Raw genomic sequence first — 17,147 nt, forward strand, 5'->3', positions numbered from 1 at the left:
TTGTCGTTTCCTTATTTATTAGTAGCCCAATTTTAGCAAAGATTTAATCTTTTACACATTTCGTATAGCCCAGACGACAGAAAACGATATTATTAAATCGTTTTCGTTCATTGCCACCAAAGCAGATGGCATCTCTGTACGCTAAACACTGCAGTGTTAAAGATTTGTTGCCAAGTACGCTAAACACTGCAGCCCGAGTGTCTGATGAAGCAGGAATGCTGAAATGCAATGTATTTCTTGCTGGCCAAGATGATGAAGGTAACTAGTGTGAATAAGTGATCGAAGTTCCAGATTTATATTTAAAAAATTATTTACATCAATTATATACGTTGAGTTCAACTAGGAAAACACTGAAAGGCAGAATACCGAACGACCGAATAACAGATCTCTGTAACATTCAAGACAGTACGTTGGGGAAGACAGAAGACGAGAATGGAATCAGCATGTTACGAGAATGAGCAGAGAGAGAACAAAACCATTAGACAACAAATCAATAGGAAGACTCTTTAAATGGTGGCAAGATTGCTGGCAGTAAACAGCTACAACTACAAGTTCAAAATCGGTGAAGAACAGGCCCAAAGGCCTAATGTAAAAGATTATATTACACCAATATCAGACGCCAATAATTCTTTGTTATAACAAAAAAATGTTAATTATTTTATTAATTACAGAAAGTAACCAATAGTGTGAGATAACTCTAACGGAGACAAATGCTTAGAATCCTATATATTATGATGGATGAAATCCGAAAAACAAATGAGTCAATACTAACACAACTTATTATAAAGAAAAAACGCAATAGTCTATTTTGGGCACGTTTTTCAAAACGGTTTTAGTTTTTAAATTAAAAGTAAAATTTAAGATAAATTCATTCTTCATATACCGGATGTCTTAAATAGCTATACTATTAAGCAATCATGCTTGTTACTAACTTCATTTCACTAATCAATACGTTAAAAATAGAAACGTTTAGTGTTTGTATTTATGTTCCCTAAACTCTGTTTTATTTTGAGATCTTTAGAAATAATGCGTCAAAATTTTTCCGCCCGATTCGTCACTAAGCATTTCCTAAAATAGTTGATGAAACAGACGAACTACTGTCCTTGAATGAAAAAATACATACAAAAAGAATAGCGGTCCAACAGAACATCTACGAGTACATACGTGCTTTGATTCGTTGTCGTCATGCAAGAAAGTAAATAGGACTGGTTCGGAATTCTTTGTCTTAACGCGCGTTTTTTTGATACAACTGTACTCCGGAATGACCTTCATATAAGTACTCTATTCAATCAGAATATTTAACCCTACCCAACGCCCGTCTATGTTAAGTTTAAGTTTCATAAACGTATTTGCCTCGGCTCGAAATGAAGGTACACTCATGTGGGTTTCCAAACAGGTAAAATTGTCATGAAACTTTGACGAGGCTGTACAATGAATAACATAACAGTTTAATCGATACACAAATCCAATTCTTTCATTGAACTTCAGAGGTATACCAATTTAACAATAAATGCGTACTTACACGAAGAAAACGTATGCAATGGAACACATTTACCTTTTAAGGAGTACGAACAGTTTTTCACAAATGTTCGATATTAAATTAAGAACAAATCTCTTGAGATCTAATCCAATCACAGAAAAACGGCAAAATCATAGGCATATTAAAACACATAAGTGTTTTTTTTAAACAGCTGATAAAGTAACTAGTGAGAATCGAATGGTACAATTATAACAGACATGATTCCACGGAGTTAAAGAACAAGACACAAATACGCAGAGAACAAACTGGAAAATACCAAACAAGGTTTAGAATGATCAATCGATTATGGACCAAATTTTCGGACTAAAATAAATAAAAACGACTTGTTAGAAACATAAAACCTCATATAAACAATTTAGTTAGTTTTTAAATACGTGTATAACACAATAAAAGGAAATCAAATGCTCTAAGTAATGAGGCAACTAGAAATAGTGAAGCAATTAGCAGTGTATGAGAAAAATAAGAAAGAAAAACTATTTTTTTTATAGACGATAAATGGGTACACCGAATTAGAGTGAATCATAATTTGACACAAGACAGTAAAAAATCTTATCGGCCTTATAATTTCTATTAATAACAAAACAAACTATATAAAATGTCACAGAAATAACCGGTAACTAGGTAAATAAAGGGTTGTAAATAATGAAAAACTTTGTCTTTAGATATATAACCTGTTTTTTTTTATACAGATTTTGTGCTGTGTAGAAGAAGTCAGCTAAAAGAGGTTACCAACTGTTAAGTGATAAAGGGTGAGTGTGTAGCTAGTCAATGGTGGAAGTTCAAGGTTAAGGATTTGGCAATAGTCTTTAAGAGTAGAGTGCTGGAGGAGCTTGAGGAAAAAGATACAATAAATGACTAGTGGGAAGCCAACAGTAAAGTTATGGTGCAAGTGGGAGAGGAAGAGCTAGGAAAGACATATGGTAAAGGGTCTCCTAGAGACAAAGAAACTTGGTGTTGGAACGATGAAGTGAAACAGACGGTTAGAAAGAAGAAAGAGACTAGAAAGAGGTATGACGGGTCTAAAAGAGGGAAAGATAAGGATATATACAAGGTAGCAAAAAGAAAAGCAAAGCGCGCTGTAGCTACTGCTAAGGAAAGATCGTCTGCACGGCTTTATGAAGAGTTGGACGCGAAAGCACTTGACACACGTGCGGCAGATTAAGAGTGCGGATAGAAGAGTGTTAAGGACTGATGTTAAAATAAAGCAAAGATGGTAAGCAACTTTAGAAAGTTGCTAAATGAAGGACACCAGAGAAGAGATAAAGGACACGGGACCCCAAATGAGAATGTCTTGCGAGAGATGAAGTTGTCGAGGCGTTTAATAGGATGAAGAAAGGTAAGGCAATTGGACCTGACGGAATACCTGTGGAGGTTTGGAAGGCTCTATGAGAGCAATGGGTTGATATTTTGTGGCAAATGATGAGTAGGATATATGACGAAGAAAGGATGCCCAATGCACGGAGAGAGAGAGTGTGAGAGTTATAAAGATAAAGGGGAGATTCAGAACTGTAAGAACTACAGAGGGATACAATTAATGTCGCAAATAATGAAAATTTGGAAGAGGACTGTGAAGCGAAGGTTCGTCTTTGAAAATAACGGAAATGGGACACTAGATCAAGAAATTTTTCACAGGAGACAGGCTGATTTGGTTTAACTGGAAGCGAATGAGCGGAGTATTTTGTGATCGAAAAATCGGAGAAATGCTAACAGGAAAGTTATACAAAGGTGCGCTGAGACCTACGTTGGTGTGCGGCAGTGAAATATGGCCAAGAATATTCACGAAAAGAAGATGGAGGTGGCTAAAGCGAAAATGTTATGGTGGATGTTGAGTAAGACTAGAAGAGACGAGATCAGGAACGACTTGATTGGGGAAAGAGCCGGGTTGACCACAGTTTCAAAAAAGACTGCAATGGTTTCGTGTCATCTCAGACGTAGATGAAAACTATGTGGAATGAAGGATAGAGCTGTTAGAAGTTGATGGAAGGACAGGTAGAGGAAAACCGAGGAGAAGATGGAAGGACTGTGTGGCACAGGACTTAAGAGAGAAATGTTTACGTGAAGAAGACCCGATGAAATGACTAGCGACGAAGAGGAACTTTCATGAGAAAGTTGTCATTTATTTCTTTCTTTTATCTGTAATTTTTTAAAGTTTTTAGTCCTCATAAAGTTTGTATTTATCAATGTTTTATTTACGTATAGCTCTACCATTCATAATGCGATTTCTCTGTTTCTTCCTCCAAATTTTTTATTCCGTAGGGCATGATGAAGGAAATATCTATTCATTGGTTAGTTCCTTACAGACTTAGGAATGTTGATAATATTTTCAACCATGTCACTACTACCATATTAGCCAAATTAAACACTTTAGATGACCATTTCTTTTGTAAGAAGTCCTTAATTTCTACATACAAGTACATTTTTTCACATAGATTTTCCAAAAAGCTTATTATTGCTTTCACAATTGCGTTTAGAACACTAAAAGATATGTAATTGGGTCAAATAAATTTAAAAAATCAATGTATCCAATATAAAAACATTCTCTAGAACCTTTAAATTAAAATTTTTTGGTAAAACAAATATCCTTCGGCAATCCCTAAAAACACTTTCCACAGAGATCGTCTAGACCGACTTAATTTTCATACACAACAAGACCTGTATTTACATTAAATCATTATCCTTGCTTAAAGCTCTCTAACCCTTTCTATCAGTGTACAAAAGCCTGTTGTAGACTAATAACAAATAATTCCACGTTATTGATCTTTTGTCATAGGGGAGAACTAGCTTTGCGAGAACGAGGAAAGGTGTGGTGAATGATTTAAAACTGAGGCACGCTATATGTGTAGCAACCCTTTAATTTGACATAACCAATTGTGTACCGTTCACCATGGTTTATTTAACAATTTTGCGGCATTATGTACAAAGGTGCCGGTATTGTGTGATGGCGAAAAATATTTTCATTATTACACATTCGTTTGTTAAAAAATATTTACACTACGTGTCGGGATTGACTCTGTGTAGATCGTCATATGTTCAGAGGTCCATCTTAGAAACGTAAAATCAGAATGTTACCAAAACGAATAGTGGCGCATTAACAAGATGTAGAAAACAATTAAGTATCTACAACTAAAAGATGTAGAGAGCAATTTGCTGTAGTTATAGCCATTCTTCAGTAATGGAGAAGGCACCTTAAGAAGAAGAAAACCAAAAGGGAAAGTGGTAGGCAAACACTCAAACAATACGTAAAAGAGCTGCTCAACATTTCACTTAAAGATGTATATTACCCTATTTAAAAATAAACTAAGAACACGAATTTTTGGAAGACCGTAGTCTTGGCATCAAAGGATAGCTGGAAATAAAAGTTTTGGGACTAATTTCAAGTTAACCCCAAGATTAGGTTTTTTAGGGTCTTTTAAAGAGACGGCATTCGATTCTGTTTATTTTGACTGCTTGATGGTAAGCAAAAATACAAAAGGAAACAAAAAGAGAAAGGCCATGACAAACATGGGATAAAGCGTTAAAAAAGTAGACTAGAAAGGAGTTTTCTTGCGTCCTTATCCACATTATCCCCCCACCGCTTTCTCGGCCATCCCCTGCATTCTTTCATTTAGCAAAATTATCGAATATGGAATGTTTTCTAACCAAGCAACTTGTTTTCCCCTTACACTCCTTCGAAATTAATCAGCTGAAGTATTGTATATAAACTTCCTCTGAATATATGACCAAATAAGATATTTTTCTATAATTAACAGGTTTTTAGTAATTCCCTATTCTCGTTAACTCTTCTCAATACTTAATTCTTAGTAATCTCTGCTTATCACTGTATATTATTAACGAAAACATTAACATATAACGATGAAAAGGTTAAAGTATGTATACTTCAAGTAGAGTCTTATTAAAGAATTAATTTAGACAGTTCTTTGCCTACCAAGCCCACGCTTAATATGCGCAAACCCATTGTTAACAGTTAGCATTTGTTGTAGTTGAAGTTACCGTTTTTTGACGTCTTAACTAATAATTATTATAAAATTATTTCTGGCTTTAGTAAGCTCTACAACGGCACAGTTGGTCATGTAATTCTTTTCACGTGTTGTCTCTTTCTCTTCGATCCTGTTCCTCGCGTCAACCGGATCGAGGCAAACAAAACACATGGTTCGTGAAACTTCAGGTATATTTCCTGTTTCTATGCGATATCTGGTCATACTAAACGCCCATGTTCTAATACAGGGTTGATCAAAACATACATGATCTTTTATGTTATGCATTCAGTAAACCAGAAGAGTATTTAATTTAATAAATGTGTATAAAATGGTTTAGTTATTGTCAAAGAAAAACCTTATTAAAAAATATATTTGTTAGCATAAACTTCCGATAATATTTACAAATAATTTGAACTGTAAACATGTGTGTGTGTGGTGTGGTTGAGATATTGACTGCGAAACCAATGGTTCCATATTTGACTTTGATTCTTAAACCAAAAATTAAAATAAAGTCTATTAATGTTTATAATTATTATTATTAATATTTTGAAAACAATATAACTACGTTAAAAAGTTCTACATTATACAATTGGTAAACTTATGGAGGTGCAACTTTTGGGTACAGAAAAGAACAGTATTCCATAAAAATGACACTGCATGGAAAAGGAAATACCGTACAATCCAAACAAACCTTATAAGTTAAACCACTACTGATAAACACTAAGATTAGATAGAGGATACAGTAAAATGGGAATCATACAAAAGATTATAAGAAATATACGTAGGATATAAGAAATAAACGAGTAGGCCAAAAATAGAATGGAATTAACATATAGAAAGACTGAGAGAACTGTAGAAATAGCAAGGTATATAGCCAAATGGAAGAACAATACTTAATCGGCAATAGAACATCCAAAAAAATCGAGGTCAGACATTGATTGAGGCTAAAACAAACGCATAAATATTGGTACATGACAAAATCATGTCTCATTTTGAAAATTTTAGCCCAGTTTTTATAACACAGCTAATAATTTCCAACGTAATTTCAGTAACGAAGAATTTCAAAATTATTTGGACTTTTCCATTCTCAAAACTTGTAATTTTAATAAACCAATAATGTGAGTACTTCTATATATCTAAAACCCAGATGATGACAAATCTTGTAGTCAGCGAAGATATATGCGTAGGAACAAGATCGATAGACCAGGTAATGGACTATAAATACCTAGGTCATGAGATTCGCATAGGAAAAGATAACCAAACCGTTGAGCTTCTCCGTCGTATAAGACTGACTTGGGCAGCCTTCGGCAAGCTGAACCATATTTTCAAATCGTCTGATATACCAATATGCCTTAAAAGAAAAACGTTTAATCAGTGTGTTTTGCCAGTGTTAACTTACGGTGCCGAAACGTTGACCATGACAAGGAGAACAGTTCAAAAGATCCGTGTGTGTCAAAGGGCGATGGAGCGTGCTATGTTGGGCGTTTCACTACGAGACAAGATCCCAAATCGCCAGCTACGACAAAGAACTGGAGTGGCTGCAGTAGAGAGAGTAGCAACACTAAAATGGAACTGGGCAGGTCACGTGGCTCGAATGACACACAATAGATGGACAAAGCGGATACTGGAATGGAGACCAAGAGATGATGCCTACCGAAGTAGAGGTCGTCCACCAACACGTTGGACTGACGATCTAAAACGTTGTCATAGGAATTGGATGCAAGAGGCACAAGATCGAAATAGATGGAAAATTATGAGGGAGATCTATGTCCAGCAGTGGATAAGCGAAGATTGAATGATGATGATGTGAGTACTTCAAGGGCCAGTTCCAGCGTACATTCTTATTTTCGTACCGAGTCGTACACAATTATCCAAGTTCGTCAGTATCAAAAGAAGCAGAGCTCCAAGATCAAAAGGAATTCACAACATCGCCCTCAAGGAACTTTCAAAGAAGATAATAGTACAACTGTACTACATCTTTAAATATTGCTTGGAAAAGCACATTTTCCAAGTAACTGGAACCACGCCAAGATCATATCTCTACTAAAACCAAGAAAAGACGGAAGAAGCCCGGAAAGCTACAGGCCCATATCACTACTGGAAAGACTAGGAAAAGTACTGGAAAAATAATCTATAGAAGGCTGATGAAGCATGCAAAAGAAGAATCATTCAGGAGGACCAGTACGGATTCAGAAGAGGAAGAAACTGCGAACTCCAACTAGCAAGAGTCGTCAGCGACACGAAGATAAGATTCAACAAGAGACAGAAAACAGGAATGGCCATCCTGGACATCAAGAAGGCATATGACACGGTCTGGAAGAAGACACTAATCTACAAGATGGACAGAGCTAGATTACTTCATTATTTAGTTAATATATGTGATACATATCTGCCATTTGAGATCAGAACATCGATGCCATTTGGTATAAATTCAGGACTTAGGCAGGGGGACGGACCCCTTGTCACCGTTGCTGTTCAATTTTGCTTTCGAATATGCAATAAGCAAAATATCGTCTAAGCTGACAGAAGGATTTGCTGATCAAGGATCAAAACTGTTGCTGGCCTATGCTGATATAGATGCAGTCACGCATTCTACAAGAGACGTGAGAGAGGTGTTTTCACAGCTCGAGCAGGAAACAGTTAGTCTGGGTCTCCGAATAAATGAAGAAAAGACGAAATACATGGTAGTAACCAAGAATCCAAGACCAAGAGTTAGACAGAACATCAGTATTAATGATCACAACTTCGAAGTAGTAAAGGAATTTAAATATCTAGTGGCGATAATCACAGCGGACAACCATATAGAAAAAGAGGTCTCAGCAAGGATAGCTGCGGGAAGTAGAGCATTATACTCCCTTTCAACATTATTAAGATCGAAGCTGCTGAAGAGAAAATCTAAATTAACACTGTGCAAGTCGATTATTCGCCCAATTATTACATATGGCAGTGAAACATGGACTCTCAACCAGCGGGAAATCAATAAGCTTCTAGTATTTGAAAGAAAGGTTCTCAGAATAATATTTGGCCCTCAAAGAGATGAATTCACAGGGGATTGGAGAAGACGCCGCAATGCTGAATTGGACTCTGTATGGAACTGAAAACATAGTTAGACATATCAAGGCAAACCGAATAAGATGGGCAGGTCACGTGGTACGATCAGACACGAGTGTTAAAGACAGTGTTTTTTGAAAGACCAGATGGTAGAAGATCAGTAGGCCGACCGAGAAAAATATGGAAGGATGATGTTGAACCGATTTATCTAGAATTGGGGTACAACAATGGTAAATAGAAACGCAAGATCGTAGAGGATGGAGGGCGATAGTTGATGCGGCGAAGACTCACCCCGAGTTGTAAAGCCAGTGAAGAAGAAGAAGATACATATCTAACTAATAGAACATTTCAAATTTCAGCCGACCAAAAGACGTCTACAATCCAAGAAATACAAGGGACTCCTCAGGGAGTATACTCTTGCCCATTTTATACAACATTTTTGTTTCAGATTTACCAACAGATGAAAGAACAACTACAGCGGTCTACGCAGACGACACGGCGATATACGCAACAGAAAAGGATGATAGAAGAATAGCCCAAAACATAGACAATCACCTCGGAAAAATCACGGAAAAGATCAAAATCAACGCCCAAAAGACGCAATTCATCATGTTCACCCAGGAGACGAGTCCACCAGTGGTAGAAATAACAATAGAAGGAAACAGGATCCAGTCAGAAGAATCAGTTCAGATCCAGACAGGAAACTCAACTTCAAGAAAGACACAACAGATCAAGGTAAAAGCAAACACTGCTAGAAACTAATACTTCCGTATATTTTTAGGTCCAGTCCACTAACAAAGGCCAAGAAGATCCAGTTATACCAGTTCTACGTTAGATCGGTAATGCTGTACGTTGTCCCAGTTTGGAGCTCCATTTCGGAGTCCAACTGGAAGAAACTTGAAGCAACAGAGACGCCATGTTACAGGATCATCGACGGATCAACAAGGGAAGAACGGATTACAAATGCAATCATCAATGCAATAGGGATAGGGATACAATCAGGTATTTCTTCCACCAAGCCACAAGAAGACTCCTTAAGACAATCCTAGCCAATAATCGGATCTAGAGGATGTTTAGATCGACTCATAGACTGATCGACCATATGATCAGGGTCTAGCCGGGTGGTTGCCGAAAACAGCCAATCAGGAAAGTAGGTACGATGCCGAAAACAAGTACCTACATAAAAAGAAGCCAAGGAGTCGACGATAGAAAAATTCAAGATCCGAGAGGAAGACGTTTAATCAGTAGGCGGTGCAAAAGCAGGATGTCAAGAAAGAAGGCATGACATCTGAAGTTTTGAAATATCTTAGGTGTGACATGTAAATTTTATTACGGCAATAAACGTTTTTATTTTTATTTTATGTATCGCAGAAGGTACTTTCTAAGAATTAAAAAGGTATAATCACGCCACTGCTCTTATTTCGGGTACAGTCGGCAAAAGTTGGATATTTATATTTACAGTACCTAAAGAAAATGTTCAGGTATAAAAAGTTTCTTAGAAACGATTAAAATTTATAGTTTATAAGCATAGTTTCAATCAAGACCGGTGTTGGAGAAACAACAATTTACAGACTTTTAACTACAAGTAATACAGAAGCACCGAACAGGAAGAAAACCCCAGCAAATATGTATAGGATTATTGTATTGTAAGTCAATCGATGTGAAGAAAATTGGCATGGCATTCATTTTATTTTCGCAGCATCGTTGCCATTAACACGGCTTTTCTTTATATTTACGAAATTAATTAAAATTTGCAGAGCTTTCATTTTTTAATGTTTTACTGAAACATCAGCTTTCGCAGAAAAATGCTATCTAATCCGAACGATGCTATCTAATCGATATGTTCTCGACCACTGAGGCGTGCAATCCTGGCTTAAACAAGAAAAACTGTGGTGTCATGCATTTTCAAATTTAGTATACAAGTGGATTAAAAGATGTCAAGGATCTAATATACTTAAATACACATATTCTTAATGGATTATAAAAACTAATGTTGGGTAAAAATTGAAACAGTATATACTACAAAAAAAATTTGTAAGAAAGACAATAAACTGTCAATACAATACTCTACCTATGTGTATACTCACTGGATATATATAGTCAAAAGAAAGTCTTATTATTTTGTATATTTATGGCAACATTATAAAAACATTCAGTTTGTAATGATAAGGTGCAGTAAACGTCATGTTTGATTAATTCGAGTATTTTTCCATTTATAGTCACTCCGTAATAAATGTTGAATATCTGAAGGTGTAGATACATATAAAAATATTATAGAAAACTGGTAATTGCGCATAAATGATAAAGATTAGCAGCGACATGTTTTATGACTAATTTCACTAATGTTGACGTATCTCTTCTACAAAACAAGAAACCAAACAAAATAAGGTTTAAAAAATTCTAAATATTACAAAAAGTATAACCTAAAAAGAATCACGTACTTGAACGTAATGTACTTACTAAACACAGTGTAAAAGTGTATTTTCACAATACCTATGCTGATATTATCCAATAAACAAAACGATGAAGCCGAAATCAGAACTTTGACATTTATTTGAGCAGATAAACAGACAACGAGAAGAAAAACGGAAATAACTGGAGTCATTTTGCAAAAATATAGTTCTCTAACCAAAATGGAATTGTTAAATACATATATTTATACAACAGCTATATAACAAAATATTCATGGTTTGAATACAACACTATCTCTGTAATATTTATAAAAAAATCTATTCAATTATACTATTAAATTAAGTTTCACAATGAAAAAATGCATTTATCAATTCACTTCTTTTTAAACGGAAACTTTTAGAGCACATAAAAATATTTGTTAAAAGAATTATAAATAAATAAAAAATGACTGAAGATTGTTTTATTACCACCTCTTATAAAGACAATATTAAACATAAACTCAAATGTTAAATACACAGAAATCCAAAAAGACCATACGAACTTTCAAATTATTGTGAACTGTGTAAAGACAGAATTGTATATATGAATTGACAGCACATGCATAAACATAGAATTTGTTGACATTTGTGATTGTCAAATACACACATGTAAAGTGACAGAACCATAACCTATGCTACGGATTGGAAGTTGGCATTGTAAATAGTAAACAACTGCAAATAACGCTCGGAGTGCGAGATCCGCCATTATCTAACCTCAAAAACCGAAGCGCTATCAAATAACCGGGAGTTAAAATCGAGGCAGGCAGATATGAGATAACCCAAAACCCAACAACCAACAAATTAAATGCGTCGCCTGTCGGTAGAGCAGAGCGCACGTTAGTTAAATCCCCCACAACGTCTGTGTCTGGCCGTGTAAAATCAATGAGAATCTTGAGAGTAGGTCAACAAGCCTATGGGCGTCGGGAGCACGTGTTTGTAGCACATTAGGATCCATTTTATGCGACACATCCCGGTTATCCTACCTGGTAGCCGAAGTTGTAGCAATATCGCTGGACCAGGAGAGCTTGAAGGAGCCCTTCCATAGCGCTCGAACTTGCTAGCACCGCACATGTCTACATATCCACCACACCAGCACTGCACTGCACCGAGACAGACCTTGCAATGCCATTCATCGAGGCCATTGGCTGGCAACACTGCCTTCAGCTATCAGCTGGCGCCGCGCTCGTTTGCCGTCGCGGTACCGCGCATGACATCGCTCTTTCGGCTTCGGCCAGACTTTGGATTATTTTTCGACAACGTTCGCAGCATAGTTGCCATTAACACGATTTTTCTTTATACTCTCGAAATTAATTAAAGTTACGAGCTTTCAATTTTTAATGTTTTACTGAAAACATCAGCTTCCGCAGAAAAATGGAAATTTTTCTCTATATTTGTATGTAAATAATTTGTATGCCAAAAACAAGGTTTATTAATTTGTAATTAATTTATTAGTTTGTAATATTAATACAAACAGTAATATTGAGAGGTAAGACATAATAAAACCAAGGCATAGAAAAGTAAAGTGGCTTAAGAATATTAGATAATGCGACTGATTTGGACGTACAATAGTTTTTAAAAAAGCGGTGGATAGAACTAAATTTGTCAAAGCAATCGACAACCTTCGATAGAAGATGTTAGGTATCTTAAGAATAAGGAATATTGTGAAATCACTGTTAATGTTACCAAAAATTCCTTTATGCCCTAGCAGCCATAAACAAGGTTTTGCAAGCTGTAGACACGTTGTAGACTTCAGAGCCCTCAGTAAAGCTTGGCTAAAAGATGCAATAAATCATAATCATCAAGCAATTAGAGCTCTCTGATTCGCTTAGTCCTTAGTGCGATGAATCATTCTTGTTGTGCATTGTCAAAGTTTGTTGTATGACTTGGCTTTCATTACAATTTTCTTCCCTCATCTCGATCTTGGCATAGTTTCCTTCAGTTTTTCACTTTCAGTAATTTGATGTCACTCATGACCTGGTCCTCCCATCTCTCTCGGGGTCTTCCCCTTGGTTTTTCAGTTTCTGACTTCCATCTGGTATCCTTCTTAATCAGTTTTTCCTTCTCGGTATGTGATCCCTAGCCATCCCTATCTGCGTTTTAATAAACCTAACGGTATCTTCTCCCTTTATTACGTCTATCAGTTCATGGTTCATTCTTCTAATTTCTATATTTCCATTATTTCCATTTTTATGCTCAGTAGAGATATTCCTCTATAGTTATTACAGCCTGTTACTTCTTCTTCTTCTTCTTATTCTTGTAGTGCCTATCCGTTTCGTATATTGCCGACCATCATGGCATTTTGTATTTTGCAAACTGCATGCTTCCTCATGATGTGACCGAGGGCTGTTTTATTGTGTGCTATTCTTCGCTAGAGTGTATGCCACTCCATAATTTGGCATAATTTGCTTCCGTTATCGTTGGTCTCGTCATGAATAGTTTCGTTCCTTGCTACATGCAATATTTTGGCTGTATGGAGGTGCTTTTTTCAGGCACTCTTGCTAGTATTTCTGCTTAAAATATTGTAAGAGGAATTTCGGGGCTATGCTGAAGCCCGTCATACTTTTGTTAATCAGGTCCTCTGGTGATTAGTATCTTCCCTACCAATGTTTTCTAAATATTTTGTTTTCTTAATTTGCTAATCCCTTTAAGATATTTCGAGGCTTCTTTTGCCATTACTTTTTTTATATGTCATCACTTTCTGTTATATTAACTAATATTCTAGTATTTTTTTTCTGCATTTTTAGGCGTCATATTTTCTAAAAAATCTATATATATCTTCCATCGATATACCCATATTATATTGATAGTCATCATTTATTTCCTCGAATAAAAGAAAGCATGTAGTAGACAAATTATATTCCAAAACATAAAAAAATAATTGTTGTTGACGTAATCAGCAGAACAAAATTAACATGTATTTAATGCGGAAAGTTGTGTCAGAATTTTAGCGAATATTTAACCCGAACTGATGTCAAACAGTGTCTCCTTTGAAGGCCAAACCTATAGTAAAACATCCAAAAAGTAGATAAACAGGTTTTTGAATTCAAATTAAACATATATTTGGCAGGATATTACATTATGATTATTAGGAATATAATTGTATGTTCTGTTACGGTCGGTGTTTATTATCTAGCATAATAAGTATTATACAATGAAAATCATTTTATAATCAACGTTTTTAATGAAATTGACACATTAACTGAAAATTGTGTTTAATTCAAATCGTTGAACGGTTGATATAAAACCGATACCAATTAATAGTAGTGTAATTCTTAAATATAGAGATTCAGGATCAGAAAGTCCAAGTTTTAGCGACATACTCAAGTAAAAATGTATGCAATACGATGAAATTCTTATCCAGTGATAACAAGCTTCAGTAGTCTCTTTGATTATTAATTGTACAATTAATGCTAATACACCATTGCTGTAAAATTAGAACCTATAGGGAAGCTCTAATTGGTTGTGCATCTTTAACCGCTGCGTTTAGTTTAAATATCTCGAAAACAAAAATAATGGCAAATTTGGTACCCAACCAGAACATCAGTATTGATGGGCAAGAAATAGAACTCGTAGATAATCAGACCCATGAACTGAAGAGAAGAGTCGGTCTTTGGTCGGCAGCATATGGAAAACTGAAAGAATATTTTAAAGGTGAGCTGCTCACATGCCTAACAAAAGCCTCCGCTACCAAACTGAGAGTCAACAAAGAAGAATGAAGCGATCCATATTAGCAACGTCGCTGCGAGACAAAATAAAAAATGAAGAGATATGGAGAAGAACCAAGGTGACTGAGGTCTTCGAAAGGATTCTTCTTCAAGTGCCATCTTCGTTCCGAAGGTTGGCTATCATCAGGGCTATACGTATTTTCGAAACTGCTGACCGAAACAATTCGTTGCTGCTACAGCTATACCATTCCCGTAGATTCTTTAGCCAGGAGTTTCGTCTTCTTCCTATGGACCTTTTTCCTGCTATTTTCCCTTGCATAATTATTCGAAGCAGTTCATATCTTTCGCCTCTTGTAATGTGTCCCAAGTATTGCAGTTTTCGTTTTTTGATCGTAAATATGACTTCCTTTTCTTTATTCATTCTTCTCAAGACCTCGACATTTGTGACTCTCTCGGTCCATGATATTCTCAGGTTTCTGCGATACATCCACAGTTCAAATGCCTCTAATTTTTTGGTATCAATCTTTTTCAACGTCCATGACTCCATTCCGTAGAACAGCACAGAAAGTACGTAACATCTCATCAGGCGAAGTTTCATTTCAAGGCTCAAATCTCTTCCGCAGAACACTCTCTTCATTTTAGTGAATATGGATCTGGCTTTTTCTATTCTTATTTTGATTTCTGCTGAGCTATCGTTGTCTTCATTTATAAAAGTGCCTAAATATTTGTATTTGCTAACTCGATCGATAATTTCATTGTGTAAATATAAATTTTGGACATTTTGTGTTGATTTCAAAAGGATAGCCAGACTAAAATGTAGATGGGCAGGACACATAGCTAAAATGACAGATGGCGATGGACAAAGAACTTATTGGAATAGAGACCAAGGAAAGACAAGAGAAGAGTAAAAACTGGGTGAGAGCAGCGTAAGATAGACTGGGTTGGAAACACGAGGAAGAGGTTCATGTTCAGGAAGTGGGCTTTTGAAGCTGGAGGATGATGATGATCACTCCTAATTGATGAAATATTAAGCCGACAATTAGTTATTTTTACAAGAAAAAACAACTCACTAAATACCATCACTACAAACGATTTACGAAGATCCGGGTTTCGATATGAACGAAACTCCTAGAGCCAGTTGTGCCACTATATCAAGACAAACGATAACTGTATTATGAAAGTCAGCAAAAGATTACAAAAGCGTTTCAAACGCTTGGCTGTAGTAAAGAAAATTAATTTGTTTGATATTCCATTGTAATTCCAATATATTTCTGTCATCCATTAAATGTCTCATAATTTGGACTGCAGAAAACATGCCTCAGCAATTACCTATTATTGACACTAGGTTCAATTTCGATTCCTTTATACATTATCAATTAGATAAAACAAAACATTACAACAAAAGTAAAAGACCTTATTCAACAAGCAGCTTCATTGAAATGGGAATGGGCTGAACACAACTGACGCCTAGGCAATGGTAGATGGAACAGAAAAATATGGAGTTAAAGACCTTATGGAGCGAAGATATCACGAGGAAGATCCCAAATGCGGTGGAACGATGACATTAAAAATGTTGCAGAACCAACATGGAAACGTGAAAAGTTCATGTTGTTATCTACGTTGTACTAAAACATCAGCAGCACGATTTTACCACAGTTTCATGTTTTAATAGGTATAAAACAAGTTAAAAACAACTTTTGTTAAAAATTTCCCTTTCCTCTTTATATCAATAAAAAAAATCTAGGACTGATTTCTAGATATTCTCCGTTATCGTGATAATGTACGAACCATGCAGATGAGTTTCAGATGGTCTCATGTGTTTACGGAAAACTTTTTTAGTTAACTTAGAAAGTTTCCCTAGAGATGATTCCTCTAAATTATTTCGATCAACGTTGTTTCATCTTCGCAGCTGGAAGAACACAACAAACAATTTTAGAAACGTAGTTGTATACTGTTCAATCAATAACATTATACTGATAAAAGTATACCTACCCAATTATTATTAGTTACACGTAGATAGCTAAGTTTAATATATAGCGATGTACAGTTTAGTCCATGGTTCTTTACCCACGCGTCATTAACACCCGAGAATGGGAGAACGTTGGAACCGTTGTCAAGAGGTATAAAAAGTAAAATTTTCAAATGTGCACTATTATTATTTTATATTATTATTATAAGCACATTAAGCTTTAATGATGACAAGCACATATTATATTATTAATATTATTTATTTACCAACTTTATTACATAACAAAATATTTATAATTAGAAATTTATTATTGTTTTAAATTAGATTTAGATTTAGATATTTTAACCTTGTTTTAGAGGGTAGCAGCTGCACTTAAATTGGCGAAAAAAAAACAGTATACAATATACGAAAAAGAAAAGAAAACAAGCCTGTTTTATCTTCTCCGAGAAAAATTGGACCTCGTTTAAAAACTAAAACTACTGATTTTCCTGAGGG

The 17,147-nt window shown here is 35.5% G+C and overlaps 1 protein-coding gene across 18 annotated transcripts in view; it reads right to left on the reverse strand.

Moving 5' to 3' along the window:
• Tlk (Tousled-like kinase) overlaps positions 1-17,147 on the reverse strand; it is a 475,437-nt gene that overhangs the window by 139,148 nt on the left and 319,142 nt on the right. Inside the window, exon 1 of one of the 18 annotated variants that reach the window (XM_072536717.1) lies at positions 12,002-12,166. The exons of the other annotated variants lie outside the window; for them this stretch is intronic. Coding sequence (XP_072392818.1) covers positions 12,002-12,061 — 60 coding nt within the window. The 5' untranslated portion in view covers positions 12,062-12,166. Of the gene's footprint in view, positions 1-12,001; positions 12,167-17,147 lie in introns of those variants that run through there. 18 annotated transcript variants of the gene reach the window in all.

This window comes from Diabrotica undecimpunctata, chromosome 7 (assembly GCF_040954645.1).
Source record: "Diabrotica undecimpunctata isolate CICGRU chromosome 7, icDiaUnde3, whole genome shotgun sequence".
NCBI classification, from domain to species: Eukaryota; Metazoa; Arthropoda; class Insecta; order Coleoptera; family Chrysomelidae; genus Diabrotica; species Diabrotica undecimpunctata.